We start from the raw sequence: 19,425 nt of genomic DNA, 5'->3' as shown, positions 1-19,425 counted from the left end.
AAAAAACTTATGCCTAAAAAACCTTATAACTTGGCGTTTATTCTAAATGCCAAGTAGTTATTTGGCGTTTAAAAAAAATATGGCACCAAAATTTATAAAACCTGGCATTTATTCTAAAGGACAAAAATTTCCTTCAAACCAGTCTGGAGAAAATATCCTTTAACCCATTTAAAATATTACCAAGTATCTATAAATATTTAAAACACTGTCCTATTCTAAATGCTAGGTTAAAAAACGCCATAAAGACTAGGCCTGTAAATGAGCCGAGCCGGTCCGAGCTTTGGCAAACTCGGACCGGCTCATTGAAACAGACCTAGAATCGAGCCGATCTCGAGCTCGAGCCGAGCTTGTAAACCCCGGCTCAAGACCGACTCGTTAGGGTATTTGACACGCTCGGGATCGCACTCGGGATCGGTAATGGGAATATGCGAGCCGAGTCGAGCCCTCGATTAGCTCGACTCGGCTCGAGCTCGAGATAGAGACATAAATTTGATGATGGCGAAATCGAGCCCGAGCCTGAACTCGAGCTCGTTTAGAAAGCCTTTTGAGCCTTAAACGGGTAGCTCGGCCCGTTTAAGGCTCGTTACTACAATTAAGAATTATATTAAAACACATTTACAGTTCCAAAATTTTCTAAGTTAATTCCAACTGTCAATTACAAATCAGGTAATTCCAAAATGCCAATTACAAATCAGGTAAGATTCACTATAACAACTTAACAAGTTATATCCAAGACAAATTGTCAAATAGTACCAATGTAAAATTCAGGACAAATATAACTTACAAATTACAATAGCATTAAAGCAGAAATTAAAAACACCTAAAATTACAAGCTTAGACAATTATATTAGGGCCTTACAAATCTAGCAACTTAAAATTGAAGAAAACAAGTAATCTCAACAGATAGCAGCAGCATAAAACAAATTAGAAATTGAGTCACAAGTGACAAGCCACAACTAATCTCAACAGATAGCAACCACAGAATCATAAACAGAAATAAACAGAAATATTTCAACTAATTTTTCTGTTTTCTGTTTAGGGCCTTATAAACGAGTACATCACAACTATTCTCAACAGATAGCAACCACAGAATCATAAGCATAATTGCATAAACCAGTGTATGATGTCTATCCAACTAATCACAACTCAGTAGCATAAAGAAATAAATATGATATTTGTAAGCACATTTTTAAGATATTTTCAGGTATATAAAATGCAACAACTTAAAAATACCAAACTAGTAGTAGTAACAAGCATATGAAAATGTGGCAGCTTTTAACGAAGTTTCTTAAAAGCGGAGACAAGGAGCCAATGAATGAATAATCACTGCAAACACAAACAAACCAAAAATATTGTTAGCAAATTTTTACTCCCTTGCATCTAGTTAGTCAAAGACACAAAGTCTTTGACCTTTAATAAACGAGTCAAGGGAGGTCCAAATAATCAAATTTTCAAATAAAATTTTTGCTGCAAAATGAAAACAATTAAATGAACAAGGAAGAAAGATATTACCTCAACATGCTCAAATGATCAAGAGAGTTTCCAACAAAAGTACAATATGGCACATTGGCACTTAAACATTTCAAAATAAAACATAGTTAACAAAATACAGACTTAATAAGCAAAGGGAGACCGAATCCAAACATTTCAAAATAAAAACATAGTTATCAAAATACAGACTTAATAAGCAAATGGAGACTGAAACCAAAAATGAAGTGTTCAAATTACAGACTTAAAGAAGTAAAGGACTGGAATAGATTGTAAATTATAATAGTAATACACTCCCTGTCTGAAATTCTGCATCACATCACATTCAGGTAGTTGAAGTTGTAGTTGTAGGCAACTCCACTTCAACCAATTTCTACAAAAACAAACACAAATTTAATATGGCGAATTCATACATAAATAAAATTTAGTAAAACTCTAAATAGTCTAAATACATAAATTGGAAACAAAACTTACATCACCAGCAGATTTTCTCTTGATGCCATGAAGTGCTCTCACCCAATCTGAACCACATAAGAGCATCTAAACAGTGTCAGGGGATAATGATGCTCTATGAGGTTCAATAACCCTACCACCAGCACTGAAGGAGGATTCAGAAGCAACTGTACTTATGGGAACAGGCAAGATATCCTTTGCCATTCTAGACAATATACGGTACTTCAAGGCATTACATTTCCACCATGCCAAAGCATCAAAATTTGTTTCCATATATACTCCATTCTCATTCTTACCACAAATGTAAACATCCTCTTCAAGATAAACATCCAAATCTGTTTTAATGGGCCGGATGATGTCACTACTTCTTATATGGTCAGCAAACCTTGATCGACCTTCAGAAATTTGGGACACCACATCTCCAACAATTGCACTTGAGGAAGAACAAGAAGGAACATTTACTTGGGCAAGTTGGGCAGTTTCTTGCAATATACAAGCCATATGGGCAGAAACATACGACTCAAATAACTCTTTCAGAACTGCCAACACATTGTTAATGTGACTACAAGCTTCGGTCAAAGGATAGATGATAGGGAAACAGAAATTGATCAACTTCATCTTGTATCTAGGATCCAAGACAGCAGCTATGGACATCAACAAATTGCTATCACCCCAATACTTATCAAATTTGTCAATCATCCTACTTGCCATTGACCTCATGTACTCATTCCTATCATCACACTTGATCATCAAAACTTCTTTCATCCTCCAAACCTCAGGTAAATACAGATTTGCAGTAGGGTACTCACTACCAGAAACAACATTGGTTACATCATTGAAAACTGACAAAACCTGGTTCACATTACCCACCATTTCCCACTGTTCTGGAGTTACAACCCACTGAAATGCTTGCTCAACTCTATGGTACCTAGGGAACACTTCTTTAAACTTAATTGCAGTGTCCAACATCAAATAGGTGCTGTTCCAACGTGTCGGGACATCTAAAATCAGCTTCTTACAGGGTAAATGCAATCTCTTTGCTATCTCACTAAACACATTCAACCTACTTTCAGACGCCACAATATATTTTATCCCCTGCCTAACATCATCTATAATACCCCTAATTTCAGCAAGCCCAGATTGCACCAACAAGTTTGTAATATGTGCACAACACCTAACATGAAACAACCTACCCCCAACCAACAAAGCATTCTTCAACTCAAAATCATCTTTTATAATTCTAATTGCAGAATCATTAGCTGAAGCATTATCAACAGTAATGGTATGAATTTTATCCTCTATCCCCCAATCAGAAAAACAATTCCTTAATGCATCAGCAATCACAACGCCAGAATGTGGAGGAGGTACATTGCAAAAATTTAAAATTCTTTTTTGGAGGCACCAAGTTGAATCCACAAAATGGCAAGTCACCACCATATATGACACTCTTTGACAAGAGGTCCACATATCGGTGGTGATGTTCACCTTGTCAACCAATTTCAAAAGTGTTCTCAGCTTCTTTTTTTCATTTTGGTAAGTGGTAATGCAATCATTCATAACGGTTGCACGGCTTATTTTTTTCCAGTGGGGTGTGCAGGCCCTCATGAACTTATTAAAAAGTTCATGCTCCATCATATTAAAAGGGTACTCGTGAAGTAGCACCATATGAGAAGCAAGTTCCCTAACCCTACTCTCTTTGTAACTAAAACTTGTCAAACTTCCCACACCATCATTGTCACTGCTAGGCTCAAATGACAAAGTACTTTGCTTTTTTGAACTACTAAACTCAACATATCTTACACATGAAGTCAAATGCCTATTTAGGGTTGAGGTAGTACTAGATTTTCCAACAGCAAACAATCTCTTACACCAATTGCATTGTGATTTTTTAACCCCCCCTATTGTAACTGAAACAAAGTCATTCCAGATTTTGGAAGTCTTTTGCCTTTCCCTCTTTTGATATTGTCCATTCTCACTTAGGCCACTTCCATCCCCATCCCCATCCCCAGCCCCTTGGCCCCCATCCCCAGCCGCAGCCCCTTGGCCCCCAGCCCCAGCCCCATCACCAGCCCCATCCCCAACAACAATAGGACAACCAGTGTTAACAGGTTGGCTTGGGTTATTTTCAGTGCTACCAGACTCAACAGATACAGGTGTAGGGATCACAGTACGTGTATCGTCAAGTACATCAACTTCAATACCTTCCAATTCCATAGACTGACTCGTAATCTCCATAACTGTTAATTAAAAAATTTAATTGATGAGCAACTTCAACCTTTCTATGTTCAAATTTCAAAGATGGCAAAATTTTACACACAAATAATTCATAGTTGTTCTAAGCCTAAACGGCAAACAAGAAAATAATTCATAGTTGTTGTATCCTTAAACAGAAAACAGGAAAATAATTCATAGTTGTTCTAACCCTAAACAGAACATAGGAAAATAATTCATAGTTGTTCTAACCCTAAACAGAAGACAGGAAAATAATTCAAAGTTGTTCAAACCCTCAACAGAAAACAGAAAAAATAAGTTGAAATAGTTGTTCTAAGTTTTAACCCTAAACAGAAAACAGAATGCATTTGTATCCATAGTTGTTCAAACCCTAAACAGAAAACAGAAAAGATAAGTTGGAAATAGTTGTTCTAACTTCTAACCCTAAACAGAAAACAGAATGAATTTGTATCCATAGTTGTCCAAACCATAAACAGAAAACAGAAAAAATAAGTTGAAATAGTTGTTCTAACCCTAAACAGAAGACAGGAAAATAATTCAAAGTTGTTCAAACCCTAAACAGAAAACAGAAAAAATAAGTTGAAATAGTTGTTCTAAGTTCTAACCCTAAACAGAAAACAGAATGCATTTGTATCCATAGTTGTTCAAACCATAAACAGAAAACAGAAAAAATAAGTTGAAATAGTTGTTCTAACCCTAAACAGAAAACATAATGCATTTGTATCCATAGTTGTTCAAACCATAACCAGAAAACAGAAAAAATAAGTTGAAAATAGTTGTTCTAACCCTAAACAGAAAACAGAATGCATTTGTATCCATAGTTGTTCAAACCATAAACAGAAAACAGAAAAAATAAGTTGAAATAGTTGTTCAAACCCTAAACAGAAAACAGAATGCATTTGTATCCATAGTTGTTCAAACCATAAACAGAAAACAGAAAAAATAAGTTGAAATAGTTGTTCTAACCCTAAACAGAAAACATAATGCATTTGTATCCATAGTTGTTCAAACCATAACCAGAAAACAGAAAAATTAGTTGAAATATTTGTTCTAAGTTCTAACCCTAAACAGAAAACAGAATGCATTTGTATCCATAGTTGTTCAAACCCTAAACAGAAAACAGAAAAGATAAGTTGGAAATAGTTGTTCTAACTTCTAACCCTAAACAGAAAACAGAATGAATTTGTATCCATAGTTGTCCAAACCATAAATAGAAAACAGAAAAAATAAGTTGAAATAGTTGTTCTAACCCTAAACAGAAGACAGGAAAATAATTCAAAGTTGTTCAAACCCTAAACAGAAAACAGAAAAAATAAGTTGAAATAGTTGTTCTAAGTTCTAACCCTAAACAGAAAACAGAATGCATTTGTATTCATAGTTGTTCAAACCCTAAACAGAAAACAGAAAAGATAAGTTGGAAATAGTTGTTCTAACTTCTAACCCTAAACAGAAAACAGAATGAATTTGTATCCATAGTTGTCCAAACCATAAACAGAAAACAGAAAAAATAAGTTGAAATAGTTGTTCTAACCCTAAACAGAAGACAGGAAAATAATTCAAAGTTGTTCAAACCCTAAACAGAAAACAGAAAAAATAAGTTGAAATAGTTGTTCTAAGTTCTAACCCTAAACAGAAAACAGAATGCATTTGTATCCATAGTTGTTCAAACCATAAACAGAAAACAGAAAAAATAAGTTGAAATAGTTGTTCTAACCCTAAACAGAAAACATAATGCATTTGTATCCATAGTTGTTCAAACCATAACCAGAAAACAGAAAAAATAAGTTGAAAATAGTTGTTCTAACCCTAAACAGAAAACAGAATGCATTTGTATCCATAGTTGTTCAAACCATAAACAGAAAACAGAAAAAATAAGTTGAAACAGTTGTTCAAACCCTAAACAGAAAACAGAATGCATTTGTATCCATAGTTCAAACCATAAACAGAAAACAGAAAAATTTAACATAGCAAGTTTTTTTAAAAACCTCAAGGCTCAAGCAATTTCCAAAATCCAATTCGGATTGTAACTTGCAAATTCGATAGACCTTCCTCCCTGAAATTAAGATATTAGAAACATTAGTTTACCAAATACCAAATTTTGAAACAGCCAAAACATAATAAACGGAATAAATAAAAAAAACTTGCCAAAATTTAAATAGTTAGGAACTAGGGTTCAGGAGAAAAACATAACTTAAATGCAGAACTGCAGAAGTCTGAAGAGACTAAGAGAGGCTCTTCAGATTCTCAGAAGTCAGAACTTTTTCTCTTGTTAGCACTTAGCAAGAAGCCAGAGCAAACAAGTTCAAACTTATTCAACTGAACAACCAGAGTGACTTGCATGCATCATAGGTTCATATCGGAGTATAAAAGAGCGATGGGGGGGGGGGGGGTTGCCGGGTTGGGACTTGGGAATGAATAAAAAAATAAACCTATGATGACAGAAAGCCCAATACTCAATTGCCATTTCTGTCACAGTCAGATCAAGAGCCATCATGTTTGTCTCTGCCGTCGGTATGAGCTAGGGCTTGGAGAAGATAACCTGAAAAATTGAAAATGTCACCAAACAGTTGAATGAATAGACTTACAGAAATTAAAAATTGAAAGAACACAAAAAAAGGGGGGATTCGGCTGCGAGATTAGACGGTATAGGAGAAAAATTAGTATCCTCTTCTGGTTTGAGTCACGCGATATCTGAAGAGAGTTTCTCTCACAAAACTAGTACGACTGCTTAGAACGCCATTAGATCAATATCAGATGATCCATCAACGGCTCGATTGAGAATCTGAAAGGAACGGGTTGTTGGGAGGGGGTTGAGAAGGATTGAATGCGTGCATTCAACTCCCCAACGATGATGGGAGATGCATTGAATGCTCACAGCAGGCTGCATTCAATGGATCATCTCTCTCGCCATCACCCTAGTAATCTAGCCCTAAAACCAGTCCGTCAAACCAGAAACAACTCTCTGGTATTGCCGTAGACTCGTAGTGGTAACTGGTAACTCGAACTCTCGAAGTCTGGAAAGACTGGAATGAAGAGAGAGATAGAGAGAGATAGAGAGCGACGAGGGTGACTGGGTGAGTCAGTGAGAGACGAGAGTGACGAGGGTCAACTGTTGAGGACTCGAGGGTGATGGACTGATGGTTTGAAGTTTGAGTGTTTGACTGGCTAATGGTTAGTGTCTTAGTGGTTTCTGGTTTTGTTTAGATTTTAGAAACGCTCCGTTTCAATCCCAACATCCCAGCCGTTAGATTTGCGAAAATATAAAAAATTTTAATAAATGAACGGCTGGATTTGGAGAGAGAATTATTTAATTCGATTTGGGCGTGCCACGTGTCGAGACCTTTAGTTTACCAAAAAATTATTCACATGCTGCCGTTTGTATTTGGATCTGGTGTGCTTATTTAGTACAGTCCGTCGATTCTATAAAAATCATCAAGATTTAATTTCACTCGTTAGATCAAAGCACTCATGCCATGCCTACGGAGCTTGCGATACACCGTATAATTCCCACGCAATTAAGTTGATTATAGCTGGCTTCCATTAAACCCATCCAACGGCCAATATTTCATCAAAAATTTTGGATGGCTGAGATGGCTTGTGGTCATACCGAGACGACTGGTACACTGTCAGTCTCGATGACCGTGCGTGCGTGCGAGATTACAACCGTTGATGAATTCCTCGAGTGCGATGGGGGGTTTTAAGTCGTTCGATCATCTCATCCAGGGGAAGCTTACAAAAATTTGGATGCACCCAATAAATCCCACGCGAGAAATGGCCAATAGCTGGCGTCCACTACAATCATCCAATGGCTGAAATTAAATCAAAAACAATTGGACGGCTGTCGTCCATTGCGTGCAAACCAAGACTCTCATAAATGTTGTCAGACCCGTAGACCGTGCATGCGTGGGGGAGATTTCGAGAGTGAGTGTATCGTCCGCGTGTGTGTGTTGGTGAAACCTTTTTGATACGTTACCCAATAAATAATCTTGACCATTTATGTTAATCATTATTTTATCATTCAATCAAAGCCGTTAGATTAGTGGGCTCATAATGTTATGTGCAACACTATATAACTCTCACCTTCGTAATGGATTACAGCTGTATTCCATTAACTAAATCCAACGGCTCAAATTAAATCACATTGAATCGGACCGCTATGATTAAATATCTAAAATTTCAAAAATTCAAATAATCATAAAAATCTAGTGTGGGTAATTTCAGGTGAGCTCGTCTCTTTAGTTATCCAATAAATCATCTAAACCGTTAAAATTAAATACAAATTTATATAAATTAAATCTTAACCGTTCAATTAACTAAAGTGCTAAAGAAACAGTGTGTGCATAGTAGTGTAGTACTACATAGTTATTCTTATCATTAATAATTTAATACTAATTTACCTAACTGTTGAGATTCTTAATAGTTGAGATTATTATTATTATTAATACTAATTAAGTCATTATTATTATTAATACTAAACGGTTGAGATAATGAGATTCTTGAGAGTTGAGATTATTATTATTATTAATACTAATTAAGTCATTATTATTAATACTAAACGGTTGAGAATCTTGAGAGAATGAGAGTTGAGATTATTAATTTATTATTATTATTAATACTAATTATTATTATTAATACTAAACGGTTGAGAATCTTGAGATTAATATTATTATTATTATTATTAATATGATTAATTGATTATTATGAATATGATTAATGATCATCAATAAAGTCTCCTTTTATCAGATTATTATTATTATACTATACCCTTGTAACCCTTGATCTTAATTGAACCTAGGCTATGTACACACATTAATATGATTATTATTATTATTAATATTATTAATTGATTATTATGAATATGATTATTATTATTATACTATACCCTTGTAACCCTTGATCTTAATTGAACCTATGTACACACATTAATATGATTATTATTATTATTAATATTATTAATATGATTAATTGATTATTATGAATATGATTATTATTATTATACTATACCCTTGATCTTAGATTCTTAATTGAACCTATGTACACACATTAATATGATTATTATTATTATTAATATTATTAATATGATTAATTGATTATTATGAATATGATTATTATTATTATACTATACCCTTGATCATAATTGAACCTATGTACACACATTAATATGATTATTATTATTATTATTAACTTATGAATTAGACATTGGACATTAAACCTATAAATAATAATATAGTCTATACTCTACACTAACTTAGTTATATACTTATACTATACCCTTGATCTTAATCAAATTAATTGTACACACATTAATTGAACCTATGAGATGATAATTATTATTATTATTTTTAACTAATTAATTGGACATTGGACATTAAACCTATAAATAACCTATAAATAATAACATAGTCTATACTATATACAATGTTAGTTATATACTAATATTGTACCCTTAGATCTTAATCAATTAATTGTACACACATTAATTGAACCTATGAATATGATAATGATTATTGTTATTATTATTTTTATTATTGACTAATTAATTGGACATTGAACATTAAACCTATAACTAATAATATAGTTTATACTCTATACAATGTTAATTACATTATTATACCATACCCTTGATCTTAATTAATTAATTGTACACAAATTAATTGAACCTATGAATATGGTTATTATTATTATTGTTATTGTTATTATTAACTTATGAATTGGACATTGGACATTAAACCTATAAATAATAACATAGTCTATACTATATACAATGTTAGTTATACACTTATACTATAGCCTTATATCTTAATTAGTTAATTGTACACACATTGAACATATGATTATTATTATTATTATTATTTTGGAATTGGGCAATGGACATTAAACCTATAAATAATAACATAGTCCATATAATATTAGTTACACTATAGCCTTACATCTTAATTAGTTAATTGTATACATATTGAAGTTATGATTATTATTGATTAATAACATGTTTAATTATTTTGTTAGTTACATTGTCGTGTGGGTTGGGTCGGGTCGGATGACAAAACGGGTCGAGCTCACGAGCCCTAAACAAGTCGGGCGAGCCGGGTAATTTTCGAGCTACACGAGTCAAGCTCACGATCCCTTAACGAGTTCGGGCGAGCCGGGCGATTATCGAGTTAAACGATTCGAGCTCACGATCCCTTAACGAGCACGGGCGAGCCAGGCGATCTCGACTTAAACGAGTCGAACTCACGAGCCCCCATCGAGCTTACTCGAGCGAGTCGGGCATGTGTCACTAGCTAATCGAGCGAGTTTCAGCAGTAACGAGCGAGCTAATACAGTGTCGAGCTCGAACTCGGGTCGAGCTAAGTCGAGCGGGTATCGAGCGATCTGTCGAGTGTGTCGGCTCATTTACAGGCCTAATAAAGACCAATTTTCATTGTAGTGGCAGATTCAACCTTGCACACGCTACATTGTATCATAAACTTTTAGAACAAATTAAAGTGGTTTATCATATGGAATAAGAAGAGTAGCATGTTGGCAAATCAGTCGCATATATGTTTCCAAAGTCTTATATGAGTTAGAAAAGTAATTTTATTTGTCACCCCATCACTCTCTCATTCCCCAAAAACAAAGACAATTTTTAAGTGATCAGTACAATAATCCATATATAATAATTTTTGCACATGAATTTAAACTCTTTACTGGATATTATAAGATGCACGAGAGTTTATGATGAGAGTTTGAGTAACAGAATTTACAAATCATTGAAAAGTAATATGGTATGATGAAAATTCAAAAGAAAAAAAAAATTACAAATCTTTCACTTTCATCTGGCTAGCTTGTTCATCATGCCGTCTAGTTAAGCAGATTTGGAAGCCATTTACCAATCGAGCCGAGGGAAAGAAGGACATTTGATCTTCCTTAAGTTGGGTCCACCTGACAACATCCAATAAATTATATATATAATGTATTACACCTTTTACCTTTTGAAATAGAGTAAAAGAAAGAATATTACTCATCCTTTTGGGTTTGAATGATTTAAAAATGGAATTAAGCGTTTGATGAAATCTCAGTTTGGTCTTTAAAAGTGTAGTTTTTCACTTAAAATAGTACGTTTTTAAAAAACACAGTCTCAAACGTTACATTTTCTATAATTTGGTTTAAAATCATACTACCAAGTGCACTTTGTAACAAAATTTTAATTAGAGATTAAAGATAGATTCCCAACCTGTAAGTAGTTACAAAGTGATGGAGAAATAAAGCAATTTGGAGGCGAGCCAACTCTGCTCCTGGACAAAACCTTGCACCTCCTCCAAAGGGAGCATAGACGGGGCTACTTCTCCAGTTTCTCTTTTCCTTCATTTCAAATTTCGTTGCTAAATTAAATTGAAGGAAAATATATTCCAGCATAAATATCCAACTGTTTTATTATTATTATTATTATTATTTTGCTATTTAATTAAGGATAATTAATTTGAGAAGAAGACAAGATTAAGTAATTCCAATATATTATATATGTAGACAAACCTCATTTTGAGGGTCCATCCATCTCCAAGGGTTGAATGTTTGAGCTCCCTCGTACACATTCTCATCCAAATGAACTGCCGAAAGAAACGGAACAACAAAGCATCCTTTGGGAATAACATAATCTGCAAATACAACATTATTCATAAATTATATCAAAAAGTTTTTTTTAAAAAAAAATCTAAAGAGGAAATGTTTCATGACATATTGGTTCATGTGTTTGAGAAAATACAGAATTTCTAGCTAGAAAGAGAAACTCAAAATCAATATATATATAGAAATAAATAAAATAAAAATGAAATTACCTTGGTAATTAACATCTTCTTTTGCCTCCCTCATTAGCCAAATTGCAATACCCCCAAGACGAAGTGTTTCATCGATAACACATTGAGTGAAGGACATGGCTTTGTAGTCCTGCCACGTAAGAAGTTCGTCTCCATCACACCGACTCCTCAGACTATCTTGTTCGTCCTGTTTAGGCAAGAAAATGTGATAAAAATGTTAGAATGTTTCAATAATAGATTTGTTATTTCTCCATATAGCAGGTATATATAAATAAAGAATAACAATGACAATAAATGCAACAAAAAAGAGTCAAAACATACGAATCCTATGATATGATGTTTGTTTTGAATTTATAAGATTATTGTATTGTACCAGAAGTTGCTTCATTGCTTTGGGACAGTGAGTGAGGAAATAAACAGCAAAAAGCATTGTCTTAGCAGTTGTTTCGTTGCCGGCGAAGAGAAGATTGATAATGAAGTCCGGCACCGCATCGTCGGGTAAGCTTTCTTCTTCTTCTTCTTCTAGCAGTCTTCCAAGTACACCACTACCACCTTCTGGTGCACCTGCTTCTCTGTGCACCTCAATTATCTTCTTTATCTTGCTTATGATTTTCTCCCTTGCCTGTTCAAACCATATTAATTACAATATTCATACAAAATTCAGAAACATATATATATGATCGAGAATAGAATGGAGAAACATTTTCTCTTAAATTTGTATTGCTCAAAAGATTTAGGAGAAATTTCTCTTGCACCCCTTGAAGTATAAAGTGGTTTTTTTAAAATACAGTATTTCCTTTCTAATTTCACTATTTTTTTTTTTTGTTAAAATGTTCAAGATACTCATGATTGACCGGCCATGGCCACACCGTAGGTCTGGCACGGTCACTAATATTCAAAATACTCATGATTAACCCATGACCACACCGTAGGTCTGGCGCGGTCGCTAATATTTGTAAATTTTAAAATTTTAAAAATATATTTCGCAAAAAGATAAAAAGTGAAGTTTTCCCAAAGACATAGAAAAGATATTTTTGTCATCTCAAAGATCTAACAGTCAATCTCTGAAATTTTTTATTTATATTGCTCGTATTGGAACTGAAAGTTCAATATATATATATATAGCAATATTATAATATTGCTTCTATAAGAACTAAGATCCTGTAACATCACTTGTATTGTATACCTCGGGCCTTGAACGCATTTTTAAAGCTTTTCTCAACGAAATGGCTGTCACTTGTTAATTTTTTACTTCAGCTTCCAGAGTCACTATTTTTATTTTATTAACTCTCTATCAATATATATTCTTAACACTTATATATCATATTTATTTTATATTTAGATTGTAATGTATTTTAAATAATAATTTTCCAAAAACATATAACATAAATAAATCATTTAAAACATGTCACGTGAACATTCCTAATCCTTTTCCCCTAAGCAATCGGACAAGTATTTTCATAATTAATTACCTTCATGGCAGTGTGATAAGCAAAACCCTTCAAGTTTATTGGTATAGATAGACAGCCATCCACAAAGTCAGAGAACAATTGAGCTATCTCATTTACTTCTTCGTCGCTTCTAACTCCCAATAGCTGATTTACCATTAGATTTATAGCCACCTATATAATATAACCAATAAAATTATATATATAAATATATATATATATATATATATATATATATATATATATATATATATATAATGTAACCATTAATATAATTAACGTGCATCATGCAAAAGTCACTTGCCTTTCGGCACACATCCTGCAGGAAAACAACTTGATTCTCGTGGGAATTCCTGAAAGTTTGACGCATAACCATCTGAATATCTTTCAAGAAATGGAACTTGAGCTTATCCAGACGCATCATATTGGAGGCAATTGCATGCAGTTTCCTCTGTTGCTCTCCCTGCACAGTGATCACCCCATTTTTCCCGACCAAATCTCTGAAAGATTTCGGATAGCACGACCGGAACAATTTCCCTTCGTTTTGCATTACAAATCGGTTGAAGCGCGGGTCGGCTGACACCACCGACCGTTTTCCGAACAGGCTGCATGAAAATATCTTCCCAAACCTTTTCACCTGCTCTTCAACGAAGCTGGGGGGATGAGAACTCGCGACAGCATGGTACCAGCTGATGCTGTCGCCGACAACCGGCCACCCTCTTCTTCCCGGCGGCAGCCTGTGTGTTCTCTTCTTCTCTGCAGCCGTCTTCATCTGAAATATCATTCTTGTGAGAAAAACAATGAACAATAGCATTGTAGCCATAAAAACCCTTTCTCCTGAATATATTTCTCTCATTTTTTTTTTTTTTCTTTCAGAAAAAAATGGCAGAGAGAGACAGAGAGAGGGAGAGAGGGAGAGAGAGAGAGATCAGAGAGATCAGAGAGCTCTGAAACCTCACAGCAGAAAAGCTTATCATATTTATAGTGAGTTATATTAATTTATAAATTGCTTATACAGCATTTCTGCCGGTTGAAAATACAATAAAAAAATGCAGAGAAGCTTCGTTGACATAATTTAAGTTTCACACACACACACACACACATATATATATATATAGTAGAGCCATGTTGCAGGATTTCCTAATTTATAATATATTTTGTAAGCTATACTCTAGGGACTTGGTCATTGCACTATATATATATATCAAGTTCCAAATATAAAATTAATTATATCGTTCTCTACAAGATATGATCAACATATATATTATGTTCACATCTGTAAGTAACACAGTTCTTTAAGAGAATGACCTTTCTAGTACTATAGCTTATTATGCATACTAAGATTATTGTTAATCTAGCTAAAAAAAGAATATAGAAAACTTCCTCGTGGAAGAGAACGTTTACTTCAAATATAAAGAATATTATTAAGACTAATGCTACTCTTCACGCTCATGTATTACACCAACTGACGTGACTTTACATGTCACGTTACCAGTGTAAAATATGTGTGAAGAGTGACATTACTTTATTATCACATAGAGAAGTCTTTATCTTTTTGTAAGCTCAATCTTCTTGGTAAGACAAGGTGATGAGAAACTCCTTTAAAGAAAAGAATAGGGAAAGATACGTAATCAGTGACGGGGTTAGGGGGTGGCCGGTGTAGGCCATTTCCCCCAACACAAGGAAAAAAAAAAAATTATAAGGTAATATATATATATATTTTGCCTATTGGCCCCTTCCTATACCAAACTCTGCCTCTATCCATGTACATAATGTGGTGAAAAGTAAGGCTGGGTATCAGTCGGTTAGGACCGGTTAATGGGCTTATTGGTCGGTTAACCGATAAGCTATCGTTTAACCAAATCCTAACCAATTACCGACCGATAAGAAGTGTTAACCGAAAATTATCAGTCATATCGGTAATCAGTTAATCGGTCGGTTAAATCGGTTTGGGCTTTTTATTGGGCTTTTACTGGTTGCTAATTGAGCCAAAAATTAATTGTTTTGGAGGTCCAAATATGTTTTGTTGGGCTAAAGCCTAAAATAGCTTATTAAAAATTAGTTATTTTAGAGTATATTTTTGGCTAAAATACCTTATTGAAGCTTTTTTTTTATTTTTTTTTTATTTTTTTTTTTTATTGATCCACTACAATAATAAATATAAAATTCTAAAAAATTAAAAATTAAAATAGCTTATTGGTCATATCGGTCATATCGGTTTTTCGATAAAAAAATTTTAACCAACTGATTACCAACCGATAAGCTTATCGGTATAAAATTTTTAACCGATTACCGACCGATAACTATCGGTTACAGTTAATGTCGGTTCGGTTAAAGTCGGCAATCGGTTGGTAATCGGTAATCGGTTAATTTGCCCACCCCTAGTGAAAAGAGCTTGAAATACCTTGCTATGAAGGATAGCTGATGATCATTTATCCGTCATAGATCGAGCGAAATTTCAACATCTACAAAGGGAAATATATCATGATCTTGTCGAAACAGCGTGACCTAGCTCCTAAAAATGGTAATAATTTGTATCTTCCTAATGAGCTTTAGAGAGTTTTTATTTTTTATTTTTATTTTTATTTTTAATTCAAAAAAGGTTGAAAGGAGAGACCAATTGTGATTATTTTACCTAGGTGTGACCATGCATGAAAGCACCAACCCGCGGGGACTGCTCAAGAGGGACTTAGACAGCGAAAAGCACAGGTGCACCATCAAAACCAATCGAATCATAGCTTAATCGCCTGTCCTACCAGAGCATCAATAAAATTCAAGTGAGATAATACAAATAGGCAAGAAAATTTTCATATTCGAGAGTCGAACACATGCCCTTGCATCATCCAAACCTAGTAGGAATGCCCCTGAAACCAACCGGCCACCAACTCTAGTAGTAAGCTTTAGAAAGGTTTTATTCTTGGAAAAGTGAGATGGGTTTATTTACTATGTGCCAAAATAGTCCTTTCTGGGTGAATTTAAAGTTTATAACTGTATTTTTCAACTGTAAAAGCCTAAAATCAGGTGAGTGCTCTTCAAGTTAAAGAGATATCCTCATGACCAACATCAAGTTCACACAAGTTAATTTGACTCACTTTCTTTATGTGTTTTATTTATTTATAAGCAATATACTATTATTCGACTTGTCAACTTTATTCCTTTGAATACCAAGCACATCCACCAGTTTTGGAGCTCAAGAATGAGATGCGGCTTTGGACAATTTAATTAATCACCAATACTACTTCGAGCAACCCACCAAAATGAACCCACCTTGACTGTTTTATCCCTTTTGGTTGGAGTAAGATTGTCGATGGATTCTTGTTCGTATGTCGAATTTGATTCGTGTTGAAACATGAATATAAGATTATTAAATAAATCAAACCTCTTAACCTTAATTCGTTAATTTCGTATTAGATTTATGTGGAATTTGCGTATCGCGTCAAAAATTATCAACCTTAAATGTCGAGTGTCGAGTTCGGATCGTGTCAAGGCATGTATATAAGATAATATAGATTAACTCTAATCGAACACATTTAATTAAACGAATGAGACATTTCAACTATAATCGGCTACTTTTATATATGTTGGGTTTATATCAAATTTACGGGGACAAAACTGTGATTGCCATATATTGAAAAGACAAGAGGTGTGTTGTACATTATGGAGCCACTAATCAGGTCAAAGATGTAAAGGCAGTTGAAGGCTAGTTTTCAGGCTCTTTCCAAGAATTAAGGCCCTGAATTTCTGCCGCAACTTTGCCAAATAAATATTAGCTATAATATAATGATTCATATCTAGATCACAACATGCCAGCCACTGCCAGCCAAGCATATTTCAATCTATTCATTTATTTACCCTTCCAGCTGTTGGTTTTTGTATCAAATTAATTATTTTATCAAAGGGGCACACTAGGAAAAAGTCAGAAAGAGTACAGGAAACACCTTCTCATTAATTCTTATAGTAATAATATATATATATAAATAAAAATAAAACACGACTAAATGTATATATGCTTGTTCACATTTCTAATTTTATTGTATGTTTTCTGAGAATCTGCAGAGTATTAAAAAAATTATTAAAACGATGACGTTTGATTACACTGCTTGGAAAAATTAAACAAACGTAAGAATCTATACATACAGATTTATATTTCTATTTTTTTTTATTTCTTCTAGATGGATTGAGACCAAATGTAATTTTTACAAGTTATGCCTTCCATGCCTTTTTTAATTTTTGGTTATTTATTTCTTTTTTTTTATTTTTTATTTATTGGGTCTGTGCAAGATTTTTTTTTTTTTTTTCTTGGGGATCTTATAATTTATATCCCAGTCCCATATAGTATATATATATACCCATTTGTCGACACATAGTTCTTGTTTTTCTGGGTGATGGGAAACAATTTGTGGGTGGAAACTAAGATGAATTGGTGAGGATATATCTTTGAGATGATATCAGCAAGATTCATCGAAAAATATTATATATGTTGCGTACATTTTCCAAGCATCCAATCAACTTGATGTACACGATCCGGAGTTGGGCCTCTACCAGAGCTGCTCACGTAGTAATTCGAAAACCTGTAAATATAGAATATACCATCTTTATGAGACGAAAATGGTATATTCTATATTGAATTCAGTCAAATAGCAATGCACCTCTATATGTAGTATGCACTGTTTACACATCTATCTTATTAATATATTATTTTTTTTTTCTCCACATCTTTCTTTTCTCAAAAGTTGAAAAATATGATCTTTAAGAAAAATACAACCCTTATAAAAAAAAAAATAAAAAAATAATATTTAAATGATAAAAATATAGATAATATGATGTATGGTGTCTTTTAAAACTTACTAGCTAAACTAGATAAGTGAGTTTTGATTAACCATTTTGCATAAAAATATGCATATATAAACCAATGTAAGTGTTCTTATGGCATTAAAGGAATACAAGGGGCTCTTTGAGTGATGTCCTCGTTCAGAGTGTAGAAACACGTAATTAACGTAATTTTCTCCTTACCCATTGATTGGGTTTTCATTCATATGTATAATGATTACAAGATAACTGTAAAGTTAAGTATGTGAGTCTTACTTCTATTCTAGCTTATCAACATTATCACACTACACTTATGATCACATTACAGTTGATTTTCTATTTATCTTCTTATTCTTATCTCTTGAGTTTGAGTTGCACTTGGATTGTAGTTTAACTTCATGCGTAGCTTCAATATCCTTCTACAAGTTCAACGTGGGATAATGCACGTTTAACTTGGAACAAAGTAGTTGAAATCTAGTGGAGACAATAAGCTTGGTAAGCACATACGCTAATTGATTAGAACGAGGAATGAAACAAACTTCAAGAGATTTATTTGCAACCTTATCACGTACAAAATGAAAATGAATTTCGATGTGCTTCGTTCTTGCGTGATATACCAGATTAGCAGAGAGATAAGTTGCACCAATATTGTCACACCATAACTTTGGTGGAGACTGAAGTACCATACCAAGATCACGTAGTAAATACTGAATCCATGAGAGTTTTGCCGACATGTTTGCAAGGGCTTTGTACTCAGTTTCTGTGGTTGAACGAGACACTGTACGTTGCTTATGAAAGCACCAAGAGATTAAATTAGATAAAAAAAAAAAAAAAACAATAAGCACTTGTAGAGTTACGATCATCGGGGCGTCCAACCCAATCTGCATATGAGAAAGCTTGTAACATTAGAGAGGAACTATGAGTGATTAGTAACTCATGGGACACCGTATGCTTGAGATACATAGTATATGTTTCACGGCTTAACAATGAAGTTTTGTAGGGAGATGTATGAATTGACATACACGATTAACTGGAAAAGCCAAATCAGGTCGTGTAAGTGATAAGTATTGTAATGAGCCAACCGTACTTCTGAACATAGATGGATCCTCAATTGGATCTCCCTCAAATGCCGTGAGGGTATGAGATAACAACATAGGTGATGAAATTGGTTTTGCCTCTAACATATTCGTGCTTTTGAGAAG

At 33.8% G+C, this 19,425-nt stretch overlaps 1 protein-coding gene and 1 pseudogene across 1 annotated transcript; both read right to left on the bottom strand.

Moving 5' to 3' along the window:
* Nucleotides 1-1,870: 1,870 nt before the first annotated feature.
* On the bottom strand, nucleotides 1,871-4,176 carry LOC148584588 (zinc finger BED domain-containing protein RICESLEEPER 2-like; annotated as a pseudogene).
* A 6,791-nt stretch (nucleotides 4,177-10,967) lies between these two features.
* On the bottom strand, nucleotides 10,968-14,270 carry LOC132185185 (Cytochrome P450 superfamily protein). The gene is made up of 7 exons (XM_059598990.2): nucleotides 13,719-14,270; nucleotides 13,439-13,588; nucleotides 12,340-12,588; nucleotides 11,988-12,153; nucleotides 11,686-11,807; nucleotides 11,387-11,514; nucleotides 10,968-11,094 (listed from the first exon to the last, which is right to left on the bottom strand). The coding sequence occupies exons 1-7, from the start codon at nucleotides 14,268-14,270 to the stop codon at nucleotides 10,968-10,970; spliced, it is 1,494 nt and encodes a 497-aa protein (XP_059454973.2).
* Between the last annotated feature and the right edge of the window lie 5,155 nt (nucleotides 14,271-19,425).

This window comes from Corylus avellana, chromosome 7, assembly GCF_965113065.1.
Source record: "Corylus avellana chromosome 7, dhCorAvel1.hap1.2, whole genome shotgun sequence".
NCBI lineage: Eukaryota > Viridiplantae > Streptophyta > Magnoliopsida > Fagales > Betulaceae > Corylus > Corylus avellana.
This window is presented reverse-complemented; position numbering and strand designations above follow the sequence as displayed.